This window comes from Callorhinchus milii, unplaced genomic scaffold (assembly GCF_018977255.1).
Source record: "Callorhinchus milii isolate IMCB2004 unplaced genomic scaffold, IMCB_Cmil_1.0 Scaffold16, whole genome shotgun sequence".
Classification (NCBI taxonomy): domain Eukaryota; kingdom Metazoa; phylum Chordata; class Chondrichthyes; order Chimaeriformes; family Callorhinchidae; genus Callorhinchus; species Callorhinchus milii.
This window is the reverse complement of record NW_024704757.1, coordinates 2,563,464-2,578,479: the sequence shown is the minus strand read 5'-3', so window position 1 is coordinate 2,578,479 and position 15,016 is coordinate 2,563,464. Positions and strand designations below refer to the sequence as shown.

Below are 15,016 nucleotides of genomic sequence, written 5' to 3'. Positions count from 1 at the left end.
ACGATAAGACGCTATATCAAATGCAAGGATTATTATTATTTTCATGCGTTTATTTGTTGGCAGATGAATTGGGCGACTTCACTAGAATTCTATTGTGCGGGGATAATTGTCATCATTGGCCATACATAGCTCAAGCTGCCCAAAGCAAGTCATTAATTATACAGTTCTGAGTTTTACACTTCAGAGCATCTTGCCCCAAAGCAATGGAAACAGGAAACATTTTTAGTGACCTAAAAATACAGTCACTATGTGCCACACTGTGCCACACTGACAATGTGATAAGACACTACTATCAACTGGAAGGAACACTATAATAAAGATTTCAAGGCAAGTAAAATTCATGGTACTCCTTCCATTATGCTAATTCAATGGAATATAAATGTCCAGTTTTCAAGACATTCACCTCTGTCAAAACAGGAAATTTAGTCACCAACAAAAATACACACTAAATCCTGTGAAGTGTTTTGAGATATTGATAACTTGATAAAGTGCTATATCAAATGCAAGGATTATTATTGGATCTGGTATTCAAACATAGCGTACTGTACGCAAGAACAGTATATGGCCAGTTAGAAGCAGTGCATTTTCACACAATGATCTTCATAAGATCAGAATAGATAATTAAATTGTTACTGATAGCAGTATTTCCATCAGAACCAGTCACCCTAAAAAGTATATACCCAGCAATATGGTACTAATGTACTATATCATATGATGTCAAGATGTTAAGCCTGGGGTTCAGTCACTGGGAGCAATGAATCGAATCCTAGATGCTCTTCACAGTCATCTTGGCACTCTTGCACATCTACTGATATCTGGTTCAAAGCAAGATCATCAATAACTTCTTCTTTGTAGAACTGAACGAGTTTAAATTTTGCCCATTATATAGCATAAAGGTAAAACTAACATGTGAATTTTATATACCTGTAGAGAATGGTAATCGCGATTCACTTAACCTGCATTTTACTTTCCGTGAATTTGTTTCTTTTTAAAATTATTGTAACAATTTTCTGGGTCATGGTTTCATCTTAAACCACTTCAAAGTTTAGGTTGTTGGTTTGAAGCCAACTCAAATATGTAATATTTACCACAGCTGCTGTTCGTGCAAACGTCTGCAACAGCTGGAGAAACAGTTCTTCTGCAGTCAAGTTCAACAAGTGTTTGACATGTCTCACTTTGCATTTTTGAGTTTTCTGACACAGTAATGGTAAAGCCAGGTCACTGAATTTAATACTTACTTTTAACAAGTAAAACTATTTGTTTAATTCAGTATTATCTTACCAAAAAGCAGGCAGAAGTAGCCATTAATTTAGTTTTAGTTCTGTTGTAGTGACTCAGTGTGACTAACAAATGCCACCGTTGAGTGTGAGTATGAAGCCGTTTTGCTTCTGCAATATACAATACAGAGCGAAAAGCCGAATTTAAAGTTTCCACAAAACAGTTTGTACACAGGGAGAGGAAAACCACAAATCTTGAATTTGGTCTTTAATAACATGAATAAAAATCTACTCAAATTTCAGTCTATCCAACTGAATGTGATAGCCAATTTGTTCACAACAATGTCCCACAAACAGCCATGAAGTGAATGACTAATTTTAATCTGATTAATTGTTGGAGAAACTCCCTCCTCTTTTTGGATGGTGACATGGAACATTTAATGCCCACCAGGACAGGACTTGGGTTCAAATTTCTCATCCAAAATTGCAGTGCTCCTCCAACACTGCATTGCAGTGTCAGCTTAGACAGAAACCCACAACTGTCTGACTTAGAAGCAAGAGGGCTAACTAACTGACCCAGGCTGACACTTTCCATAAGAGAAGTGGTAAATGATGAGCAAGATAAAAAGCATTCTAGAAGATTTGGATCAATTAAAAAGTATTCTCTAAATTAGTCTGACATGTGTGTGAAAAGCATCAGCCTGCTTAAAAGTATTCAAACCATTCAGAGTTCCAGAAATACATGTCACGTACACATAAAGATTTCCCTGCTTATATAGTTACACTTGAGTCATCAGTCATGATCTGAGAATAGTGGATGCAAGGTGTGGCAAATGTACTGTAATGTAGCTTAGAATATTCCAACAAATGTGTACGTGATGGAGATCCAGTAATAAAATGTGGATGAAGAAAATGATATGAGCCTGATTAGTGATCATTCACTGGAAGTTTCAAATCAATGTGAAGCCATTATAAACAAAGCTAAGCTAAAGAAATAATATTCTATTGTTAGGGCTTTGAGCCAAGCACATTATTCTAGCCGCATATGGAAGACTGGTGACACTACATTCAGAATTCCTGCAAATCAGAGCAATTATAAAGACTGATGGTCATGTCTTCACTCTTTTGTCCTGCAGGAAAAAGTTGAACACTTGGAGTCCTAACTGACACCGATAGCGCAACAGTGCAGAATTAACATCAGTACTTGTTAAATGGTTTCTCCTCCAGCCCCCACACTGTGACGTCTGGCGGCCCCCAGGGATCTGTCCTTGGCCCTCTCCTTTTTAATATCTCCATGCTCCCCCTTGGTGACATCATCTGCAGACATGGGGTCAACTTCCATATGTATGTGGATGACACCCAACTCTATCTTTCTGTCTCCACCCTCAACTCCAGGCCCACTGCTGTTCTGTCAGATTGGACATCAAGTCATGGATGAGGGCAAATTTCCTACAATTGAATGTGAACAAGACTGAGGCTCTCCTTATTGGCTCGCGTCAGTGCCTCAGCACCTCAGGCTCTGGCACCATCAACCTCCATGGTTGCACACTTCAACTCACCAGCCAGTCAGGAACCGAGGTGTCTTGTTCGACCCTCAACTGTCTTTTCTTCCCCACAACCAAGCCATGACCCGCTCTGCCTTCCCTCACCTCCGTAACATCGCCCGACTCCACTACTATCTCACCCCTCAGGCCGCTGAAGCTCTTGTTCATGTATTCATCATCTCCAAGTTCGACTATGCAAACGCCCTGCTTCCCAACTCCTCCCTCCACAGGCTACAGATAATCCAGAACTCTGCAGCCTATGTCCAACTCGCTGCGTGAAAAAATTTCTTCTCACCTCCCCTCGGCTTCTTTTAGAAACTATTTTGAATCTATGACCTTGAGTTACCGACACACCCACCAGTGGAAATAGTTTTTCCCTTTCTAACCTATCAAATCCCCTCATGATTTTGAAGACCTCTATTAGATCTCCTCGTAACCTTCTCTTCTCCAATGAGAATAATCCTAACCTCTCCAGCCTTTCCTCATCATCAAGGTCCCTCATTCTGGTACCATCCTCGTAAATCTCCTCTGCACCCTTTCCAATGCCTTAACATCCTTCCTATAGTGTGGTGCCCACAACTGGGCGCAGTATTCTAACTGAGGCCTAACCAGTGTTTATAGGTTAATCATAATCTCCTGACTCTTGTACTCTATGCCCCTATTTATAAAGCCTAGAATCCCATTTGCCCTTTTTACAGCTTTATCTCCCTGTCCTGCCACCTTCAAGGATTCAGTTACCTGCACCCCCAGGTCTCTCTATTCCTTTACCCCCCTTAAGATTGTATTACCAGCCTGTATTGCCTCCCCTCATTCCTTCTGCATTTCTCTACATTGAAACTCATCTGCCATGTGTCACCCATTTTACCATTCTGTCTATGTCCTCTTGCAGTTGGCTCTTATCCTTCTCACTGTTTACCACCCTACCTAACTTTGTGTCGTCCGCAAACTTGGAAATAGTGCTTGCTATACCCAAGTCCAGATCACTTATGAAAGGTGCTATACAAATGTAATCTTGTTGTTGTTGTCTACAAAGCAATGATAATACAACTGTACTAATTCAGGTGAATACATTAATTCACACACCTTACACTGCTAAGATTCATTAGGTCATCGATATTCATCATTTAAAGCAGACATTTAAATAAAAGCCTAGATGGCAAAGCAGCACTGTGAAGTAGAAAAGTAGCGAGGTCAAGACCTGTATCTGTGATCGTCCCAAAGTGGAGTGGAAGGAGTGAGGAACAGTAGACCAGTATTGGAAGAGTGCACAGCATATACAGGAGGAATAGGGCTGGAAGATAATGCATAGACGGAGAGGGAGTGGAACTGTGACGTGGATTAGAAGAGGGGAGAATATGAAAGTGAGTCTGTTGGGTGCTAGTACCAGTGGAATCAAAATGGGAGTAGGGGAACAGTGGAATATAGTGATGTATTGCACACTTTCCTTAATTCAAAATAAGACCAAATTCTATTCAAAATAGTGGGTGTTTTGTTGATGCCTTACCTGATACTTGGAAAAAAGAGAATGGTTGGAAAATGGTCGACCATATATTCCCAAGGAAGGTCATTTTTAGCCACGTTGATTCTGAAAGCATTAGGACAAAAACTGAGACAAATACAAAAACACAAAGGGGTCTTTTGTCCTGTGAGCATTAAGTACTGCAAAGCAACACATTGTGCTTTCAACAAGAATACACATGCTTAAACTAGGTACAGAATTTAAATAAGTAAACTCTTTGTGGGTCTCAATGTCTGACATCACAATTGTTCATAACAATTTAGAAATTGTTTATAGTTGTGTTTAGATAATTACTTTAATACAAAGATGATTAAAAGGTTAGCTTTTATGACTGACTTAAAAAAATCTTGTTTTGAAGTGCTACCAATTTTTCAAATTCATGTCATATCTAGCCAGTGATGAATGTCAAGGGCTAGATATGACATGTTTATGTCAGTTAATGAAGGATGTTTTCAGGTGGTATTTTGTAAAAGTACATTCAACTGACCACATAATATTTAAGCACAGTGAATCCTCACAAACAGCCATGGTGTGAGTGACCAATTTTATTTGGAGGATTGTTGACCAGGACACTAGGAAAAACTCCCTTCTCTTTTTGAGTGGTGCCATGGGATCTTTAATACCTGTCTGAACAGGCAGACTGGAGCTCGATTTAATGTTTCATTTGAAGTATGGCACCCACAAAACATTGCATATCCCTAGATTGTATTGCAGACGATACAAGGTTCAAGGTGCTGGATTAGAGGTGAGAGTGCTACCAGGCTGACATTAGACTGGGGAACACCAGATTTATTGGTTTCATTGCTGGTGGTAAGTGGGGAGAAGGTGGGAAGATTCAAAATTGGCATTTAACAAATAAAACAATTTTCTCTTACCTGGCTATTGCAATTCTGTTATTGGAACGGAAGAGAATGGCAACCTGAATAAACAAGTGATTCAGAACAGTGCAAAATCCACACCACTGAGTGTAGTAGAGTAATAAGACATTCTGTAACAGAAAATATTATACAAATCAAACAACTGCATTGATCCCCTTCTTCCCAATCATCTCCCTATCCCCAAATAAAAGTTTGATCCATTAATGACTGGAGCAATGCCAGAGGTCAGTCTTGTTTAAAGAAAGCTGCTGATAAAATGATCAATGAGACATCATAGGTAATTAAGATGTTCCAGTCCAGTGATGCTGATTAGAGTGTGTGCGTACATGTAGGTATAAATGAGAAACTTATTCTGGTTTAATTGCTTATTAGTTTTTTTTAAAAAAAATACACTCAAAGAAACCCAACTGTACAAATTCTTAAGTTAACAACATCTTGGTAGCCAAGACTAAAGGCTGTTACCAAATTCTTCCCCCCACCCCAATTGCCTTAAGAGAACATCATTTTTTTAAAAAAAAACTCCTAGCCATCGAAAGACAAAGTATTAATTATGTGCACAATGAAGGGCACAAAGATGGAGAAGAAAAAGAGAATGTGTGTCATTATTGATAAGTCATTAAATATTCCAGTTAAATTATAATAAATAATCATTGCAATTGATATAGCATCTTTCGCACCAGAAGCACATCTCAAAAGCCTTGTGTCACAGTCTACACTGTGAAGTGACTTTGATAGGTGCATACTGTGGCCAATGCGCATACAGTAATACCCCACATTGTTGGCCAGAACATTGGGTAAAACTCTTTTCAAACATTGTCATGGGAATTTTAAACTCAATTTGAACAGGGGGGCAGGACTCTGTCCACATGAAATTAAAGTTCCCCTGTGGGGTTTAAACCCACGTCTCATCCATAGGACGCTACCTCCAACCCCCAGGACTCCACTGTAGCATCAGAGAGAAAAAGAGAGTAGATTTGTGGAAGGAAACACCTGGGTTGAAATGAGATGTCGAGCTGGTAACTATTCTAGTTTAAACTCAATTGCCTTAAGAGAACATCATTTTCTTATTCCACCTTCTCTCCCTAACCAGTGCGAAGTGGGGTGGGCGGGGGGAGTGGGGGGAGAGAGAAGATGGAGGAGGAGAGAGAGAAAGGAGTGGGGGGGTGAAGTCGCCTGTCTCCCCACCTCCTATATTTATTTTGTCATTTTTTTTAATATACACAATGTTCTTTGGGAACAATGAAGAAAAAAAATCTGAACATTATTTAAAAAATTGCACTGCTTGCTTCATTCTTGCTTTCTAACATCCAGCATTACAATTGCTTAGCTTTACCACAAATGTAAGGTTGAAAAGTGTGACCTAATACATTATTCCAGAAAGACCACAAGAAAATGCCAAGGATTAATTATTCATGCATTTCCAACTCTGTGGGATATTAATATTCCATGCACAGTATTCTGCACAGTCCATCATTTCATTGATCATTCCGAGCATGGAAAAAAAAGATGTCAGTCACCAATCACTTTTCCGGATCTGGTCCAAACCATAAAAATAAATATCTTTTACCCTTCACTATTAAAATATAACAAGAATTCGGTATTTGCGAAAGCTACAGCACAAATTCACTTCATGACTGCAACAATTTTAGATCAGAACATTTCCTATAATACCTTCAAAAATAAGAATATATGCAAATATATTTCCACTGCTTCAGCGGATTTTGGAAACGTGCGGTGCATGCAGACTTAGCCAGAGCATTCACTGCAATTTCTCCCTTTACCCCTTCACGAGCTGACAGCTCCTCAGATAACTGGAGTATCTTTGCTGGAACCTACCTCGCCACTTCCCATATCACTTCAGATTTCCTTTGGATGGAAAGGCTGATGAATGATTTAGAGGTGTTGAAAGTCTTATTTATAAAAACATGGCTCTTGCATTAGGCAACCTAGAAGTACAAGAGGTAGAGCACTTGTGTATCAATTAGAAGGTCTGAGCCTCAGGATTATTTGCCTCGTATTCCCATTTATACAGCTGGAATTGAAGTGATAATTTTGCAAGATGATCTCAGCAGCTCTCCACTGTGATTTGCTTCTGAATCTCACACCTCATCCCCAATTTACACTGTATTTTCATGCCAAATTAATGCAAAAACTGCATTATATACACAGTGTTAAGTTCATCTAATAGTCAAGTGAAGTTGCTTAGTTTAAGCAAAGTAAAGCTCTGTGCACTTAGGCACATTTGCTCAGCTCTGCTTGAGAAAAAAATAATTTTAACTCCACCATTCTTTCAGAAAACTAACTTCAAAATAACCAAAATTTACTATTGCAATAAGATATTTTCAACAGGAATAATGGTTTGAAAAAGCAATTTGTTGCCCAAATATAGAAACTCACATAGGCATCAGCAATAAAATGGATTCACCTTTTCAGGGTCCAGTACGATGCTGTCAAATATCTGAGTTGTTATTTCAGTGATTAAAGGTTCTTCCTGAGCTTGGGCTTTGGGGTTAGCAACAAGATGACGATTCAGTGGACTGTACACACTGCTGTAATTTTTAATAATATTTTCTGCAATAAATAAGAAAAATAGTATTAAAACAGAGCTGATATTTCTAAGAGGTGCTTGGCAACAGAATGTTGATAGATGGGGTAGTGTTGGTTATTTGGTTTCTGGTTCACAGCTCTCCAAGGCACTGCTAATGACAGACCTGCAGCCTGGCTCATTCCCATTTATACAGGGCAAACTTGACTGGAGACAGGTATTCTTCCCACTCAGCTCCTGCAAGCTAAACCCCTAATGGACAAGCAGCTGAAAAATTGTTAGACAACGCTCTCAATTTCAAGCCATGCAATTTTAACTGCTTAATCTCAAACAGTACTTCCACTGTACATTGGGATTGCCGAGATTTAGCTCCTTGCCAACCTGCACCTCAATCTTTCCGGAATGAATTAAGTAGGGCATGTCCCTCCGCATTCCATTTGAAACACTGAGCAATTTGAATATGTAAGTGGCAAATATATGCAGAGCCGAGTCAGATTTGGTTACTGACATCACTTTCCTACGCTTTAAGCGTTCTACACAAGAAATGTTGCTGACATTCCTTCCTAAAAGAGAAGGCAGCGGTACTTACCAATAGAAGATTTATCAAGCATCTGCTTTTGGTCAAGGACATAGTGAACTTCGTCATGTAGGTTAACGACTGTAGCAAATTCTTTCACATCTGCAGATTCGTTGGCTCCTAACCTAGTGGCAAAACTCCAGTGCAAGTTTGAATCCAGCAAGTAGAAGTTCAGAGTTTTATTAGTATTACAGATCAGTCCTGTAATGTTGATTTGACTGTGGTGCAGACCTAAACGAGTTGATGCACTGTCCTCAACGTGAGGAAAAGAACTGTGCGAAGCCACCCCAATTGTTTCTTCATTATAAAATAATTCTGAAGGTGAAAGGGTGTGGATAGCTTTGGAATTAGTAAGTGGACTGCTGAATGTCCTGCAGCATGCACTGTAATAGTTGAAAGGACTATAAGAGCTTAAAAAATTGGTGCACTCCATCTTGTTTGACGTTAAATTCAGAAATAATTGTTCATTGAGGTAGAATGAATCCAGTGCTGCCTCCATCTCCATGAAGTTACATCTCTGTATACTGACCACTCTCGGCTTTACTCTAACAGTGTGATTAATGCACAACTCACAGATATTGTGCATCCGGGACACAGAATGACACTGGGGAAGCATTATTGTATTACAACAAGACTTCCTAGCCAAGAAGTGAGTTTCCACTGGATGTGGAGACGAATCTGTGGATGGATCCTCTCGGTCAGACTCCTTTGCACCTTGTGTATGTTGTAGTGAACTGTGAATATTTGTGGTCCTTTGGCAGTTGTGATATTGAAAAGCAACTTCCTTTATCTGAGCGGAGGAGAGAAAAAGGAAAATCAATTGTATGGATCACAGGAAGCAAAATGCCAGAACGCAGAGGTCATAGGAGGACGTAAGGGAATAAACCATCAGCCCACATGAGCAACGTCCACACGAACAAAACTGGCAAGCCGTGCCTTTGGCATCCCGCTCTTCCCTCTGAACTACAGCTACAATACCCCTGAAAAGTACAGGATATCAATCTTTATGGTATATCCTGTGAAGCTTTTTGAAACATTCTCCTGATGTGAAAGGTGTTGTATGAAATGCAAGGATTACTATTATTAGTTAATGAATAAACAAGATTTTTAAAGTGTAGAAACCTTCCTCTTTTGTAATGTTTTGCAGTTGATGGTAGGCGAGAACCAACATTACAGTATTCTCCCTGGAGGCAAACTATTTCCTCCTTACTCTCTGTATACATAAGCGTTTAAAATTGCAGCAAGAGGAGGTAACAACTTTTTCACGGCTTTCTATTTAAAAAAAAGTCAATATTCAGCTGTACAATTGCTCTCAAGTTTTTTTTTAAAAAAAAACGCAAAAATGATTCATTTCATACAAATTTTATCTTGAAAAACTGCATGTTTGGTTAAGGTTTTTGTTTTACCAGTTAAGCAGTGTCATTTTCCAGATCTAGCAAAATGTATAAACATTTGGTATACTGTATTTGGTTATAAAAATAAAAGATGACACTTAAAAAAAATCTGTTCCATGGCCTCCTAGCTGGACACCTACTCTAAGTATAAGAACTAGTAGGCATTTTTGGTCTTAGTCAAATTTTGTAGGAACAGCATGTGATGCTTTGATCCCAGTATTTCATGCTGACGTTTTGCATAAATGCAATACCAAGCCATACAAGGCAGGTTTAATCATGTGTACAGCTAGTAGATGCTGGCAGTGTGGATGTCAGCATTTGTGAGCTGGGATTAAATAATAGAAGGAGGGGTGGAATGTTAGCCAAACTTCCTGCTCGCTAACTCTACATCCTTACTTTTATTATCTACTCTCACTGACCTGTCCTTTTACTTATCCCATTGGTTTAGATTTAAACAACGACTTGCCCTTCCAAATAAAAGCACTAATCTCCCTGGTTGGTAAGTTTCCACTTTCAATATATTTAAAAACATTTGTTAACAATGAGTAACTGTGATGGGTTATTAATGGACAAGCTCCAAAGTCTTGGCTATCCTCCTTGACATAGCACAAGGTACATAACATTTGAATTCCATTTTAATTAAATTTATAAAAACTTAAACTTGGAGAAATAATTTTGACAAACTAACTAACAGGCTTATACTAGTCATTACCTTATACTAATGGGTTAAGTGGAAACAGTTCAGTAATCAGACTTCATTTTCCTGAAATTACTATTAGCAACAAAAACAAGGTAGGATGATCAGGGGAATGGGATTTTTGCACATGAATATAATTATTACATTAAGCTTTACAAAATTACCCACCAAGAATTCCCAATACCCAGAGTAGAGTGGTAATGATCCATAAAAGTGCTCTTCAATTTCAACATGAACTCAGAAGAGCCAATAAAGGCCCATAAACCTCTTCAGTAGCGATTCAGGAAAGAGCAGGACAACTTGTGCAAAACCCTCATTGTTCAGCGCCTTGAGACGTCCTCCCGACGTGAAAGGCGCTATATAAATGCAATTTGTTGTTGTTGCGAGCAGTCAGATTGGCAGTGGCTATATTTCTTGTTAGTGAACTGTGAAACATTCAAGCCAGTTTTTAAAAAGCTGGTAGCCAAACAAGCTTCTCAAAACAGTTCCTACTCTGAACCCCTCAAGATAGATTTCTTATAGTGTGACTAGGGTGTGAACCCTGATATTTACTGAACCCCAGAAATCCAAAACATGCAGATTAGTGATCATGCCATTATATCGCTGGTGGGATTTTATAGACCCTCAACTACCATGTTATAACGGGGCTCTATTGTACAAGTTGGGCAAGTTTTTTTTAAAAAATGTTCCTTGTTTTTATTTCTTACTTCATCCATTAGTGGCTGGCTTTCGTGCAGTGGGTTGAAGGGGAGAAACAGCAGTAGTGCTGGGCCTTTCTTCAGCTCATTGTTCAGCAGGAGGCTCTTGCCCCCGTGCGGCCTCAGCCAGCGTATGAACGTTTCTCTGTTCTCGAAAGCCCAGGTGTAGAGATTCACAGCAGTGAAATTTAAATCATGAGGAAAGACCTATAGCAACAAGAAAGACAACAAATATTTTCAGCGTCAAGTTAATAAGTAAATATTCTTAATTCAGACACGGGTAAGTTAAAAGTAAAAATAAACCAGGAAGTTGTATTAACTTCCTGGTTTATTTTTACAACAAACACTGTTAATTTGTTGCAGATTTTGGAGGTTTAGATTTTTAATCACTCCATGTACGCAAACATGTGAAATAATATTTTTCTTATATTAGACACAATCAGTAGTGATTTCCCATGCATTTTCATTTGACCTTAATCTAATGAATATAAAGAATTTTATTTGTTAAAAAGAAAAGCCAAATGCAATTAACAAGTCAATCGCAGAAAGTCTGAAATTCACTGAATAAGGTCAGTTTATGCAGGCAGAATGTCACCAAATAATAATCCACAGAAGTGGATAGTTATTTTGCATGAGTGATAATTGTATTATAATTCCATTCTTGCCAGAGGTTGAAGAAGAGCTTGAATTCATAAAGGGTTGATGACTTACTTAGTACCGTTTAGTCTCTTATGTCTACATTAAAATTAATCACTTCAGGCTTGCAGAGGAGATTCTTTTTCTGATTAAGGCAGAAATATGATAGCATGATATAGTGTAGCTCCAACACACAGCTCAAAACTCAAGCTCAATTTGTGGGAACAAACCACATTAAGACTTTGAAATTAGTTCAGTAATTCTACGCAGTGATTTACACTGTCAACAAGCATCAGTTCCTGTTCTACTGGTTGTAAATATCACTTAACTTTATTTCCTGTGAAAACTTAAGATAGAAAGATAAAACTGAGTCTCAGCCACCTGCTTTAGTACATACTTTTTTTTCACAAATATTAATATTTAATTCCATCAAAAAAGTACTTGGTTTTGGAACAAATGGAAGTAGCAGTAACCAACATCCATCAATACTATTTTTTTAAAACAAGAAAAAGGAAACAGGTGGTTAATAAAAAAAGAAAGTAACATTATATTTTTATTTCGGAAAGCTGTTTTGCAGACAATATGCAACAGTTGATAACATATTTAGATGATTAGTGGTCACTACCCATTGTTCCTTGATAATCTGTAGGTAAAAAATATTTTGAAAACAAAAACACTTTGGCAATTTGTGAGATTTTGTTGGTGCAGATGACTGCCACAATAGTCTAAAAAATTGCACTCAATAATTACCAATGAAGGGCTTGGAGATGTTTTGATATATTTTACGTTAAAAATACAAGCTCCTCCTTCCTTCCTACATGCAACGTATTTTATCGGTCCATAGTTTTTCTTTCTGGGGGGGGGGGGGGGGCTGGACTGGAGAGGAACTTGTGCCTTGGGACGTTCTTCTGACGTGAAAGGCGCTACACAAATGTAATTTTGCTGCTGTGTTTTGAATCAAGATATGCAGAGTTTGATTTCTTAAGTTAAGAAATAGACTACTTAGAAATTAAGCATTACTTACTAAAGAGGAGTTGAAATGTCTGTGCATGTAAATGGTTCCAGGATTGGTCACAGATATCTCTTCTGCCACTTTCTTGCTTGTTATCACACCAAAGCGAATTGTTCCTTGATAATCTGAAGGTACAAAATAGTTTGAAAACAAAAACATAAGCCTTAGGAGGTGAAATAGATAGGATGAGGATGTTCTTTGGTTAATATTGTACAATTTCCATCTTCGCTTTCTGATTTCAGGAACAAACCAAAAATACATGCTCAATTCCAAAGAGGCCTGTGCATCACCTGTTCTGATAGATAACGTGTCTCATAATAATAATCCCTGCATTTGATATAGTGCCTTATCACGTCTTCGAGACATCTCAAAGCACTTCAAAGAATATATACTGAAAAGTGAATGGACTGTATATTTTGTGGGCAAAAAGCAGTACAACAACAACAACTTGGATTTATATAGCGCCCTCCACGCCGGACGGCGTCTCAGAGCGCTTTACAATAACGGATCCCGGGACCGAGCCAGGGGGAGAGGGAGGGGCCAGGGGGAGGGGGAGAGGCCAGGGGGAGGGGGAGGAAGGTGATCAAAGACACGGTCAAAAAGGAAGGTCTTCAGCAGAGACCTGAAAATGGGAAGGGAGGGAGCGAGACGAAGGGAATGAGGAAGGCAGTTCCAGAGCCTCGGGGCATAGTGGCTGAAGGCACGGCCGCCGAGGGTGGAGCGGAGGACTCGGGGGATGAGGAGGAGGCCAGACCCGGAGGAACGAAGGCAACGGGTACTGTTTTGAGGAGAGAGGAGGTCAGAGAGGTCGGGGGGTGCAGAGGAGCGCAGGGACTTGAATACACAGGTGAGGATCTTGAAATCGATCCTCTCTGGGATACGCAGCCGGTGCAGTCTGGCCAGGACTGGGGGATCGGGGAGCGGAGTTTCGTGCGGGCGGCAGAGTTTTGAATGATTTGGATTTTATGGATGGTAGTGGATGGGAGACCGGTGAGGAGGGCGTTAGAGTAGTCCAGCCGAGAGGTGACAAAGGCATGGACCAGGGTTTCAGTAGCTTTTGGGGAGAGGTATTGGCGGAGACGGGCGATGTGTCGGAGGTGATAGAAGGCGGTGCTGGTGAGGGACCGGATGTGGGGAAGGATAATTGGGGGTCAAACCTGACGCCTAGGTTGCATACGGGTAGCTAATTGTGCACAGCAGTGTTTCACAAATAATTAAGGATTGAGTGACCAAATAATTTTTTTAAATTTTCTTTTTGAAGGAATTATTACCCCCAGAAAACCGATCCGCCAATCGACTAACAACCAGGCTGCTACTTACGGCAACATAAACAGAGGTGTGTGGAGTACGCTAATTACTAAGCTATAGAACTTCCCTCAATTAGATGAGGGGGAAGGAAATAGAGGGGTACAGGAGTTGTTTGGTATTCTTTGGATGGAATTTTTAACTGCAGTGAAATCTGAGGTTTCCAATTTGATTACTCTAATCAGGTGGAGGAAAAGGAAATCCCAGAAGAAAGGTCCATTGAGACAGATACTCCAGGGTGTTCAGGAGAGATGGCTAAAAGCATCAAAAACAGATGCTGTTTGACATTAACATCTTCAAGAGATCTGCTAATATGAGAGTAGTCTTTTCCTCTCCCCTCAGTTACCCTCAGGACACAAGTACGTTGGTCAAACCACAGTTTGAGCAGTGGAAACAGCTGGCTGCAATCAAGACAACCTTAGAAATGAAATACTGTATATGTGTCCTGTTACAAGCAAGTTATTGTAGAACACAGAATTTAGTACAAAGGTGGCAAAAATCCAACAGTACTTTATGCATTTAGCAAATCATTATCTAGTAGAAAGTCAAACAAATTTTAATGCATTTGAAGACATCAGGTTTCTTCATATTTTATACATAATTGTCATAGATAACAATTGCAGATTACTGAGCAGATTGTGTAACTGTCAAATACCTCACCACAATGAGAAAAAAAAGTTAGGAAAGTAGCACATTTACTCATCTAATACTTGTGGTTCTTTGCTAACAATGTAATTATCTAACTGATTGAATAATACAGCACCAGCCAGATAATACCAGCATAAATTATTACATCAACCCTGGTTTAAACGTTTAACAAGTTGACGACCAAATAAAACTCTCTATGTCCGGCAATTATAATTGCAATGACCCAGAAAAAAATGGTTTATATAGAAAGCAAAACTACTAGATCACCTTGAATTTGTTTCAAGAGATCCATCATTTGTGTCCAAGGATCAGGACCCGTGCAAGAACATTAGCAATTACATACAAT

General features: G+C 39.2%; 1 protein-coding gene across 2 annotated transcripts in view; it reads right to left on the bottom strand.

Moving 5' to 3' along the window:
- Positions 1-15,016, bottom strand: part of txndc11 (thioredoxin domain containing 11) — a 30,807-nt gene that overhangs the window by 2,430 nt on the left and 13,361 nt on the right. For both annotated transcript variants that reach the window (XM_007904900.2, XM_042340948.1), the window contains exons 6-11: positions 12,730-12,842; positions 11,079-11,276; positions 8,293-9,070; positions 7,584-7,729; positions 5,156-5,268; positions 4,266-4,346 (exon numbers count right to left, since the gene is read on the bottom strand). In XM_007904900.2, coding sequence (XP_007903091.1) covers positions 4,266-4,346; positions 5,156-5,268; positions 7,584-7,729; positions 8,293-9,070; positions 11,079-11,276; positions 12,730-12,842 — 1,429 coding nt within the window. The remainder of the gene's footprint in view (positions 1-4,265; positions 4,347-5,155; positions 5,269-7,583; positions 7,730-8,292; positions 9,071-11,078; positions 11,277-12,729; positions 12,843-15,016) is intronic.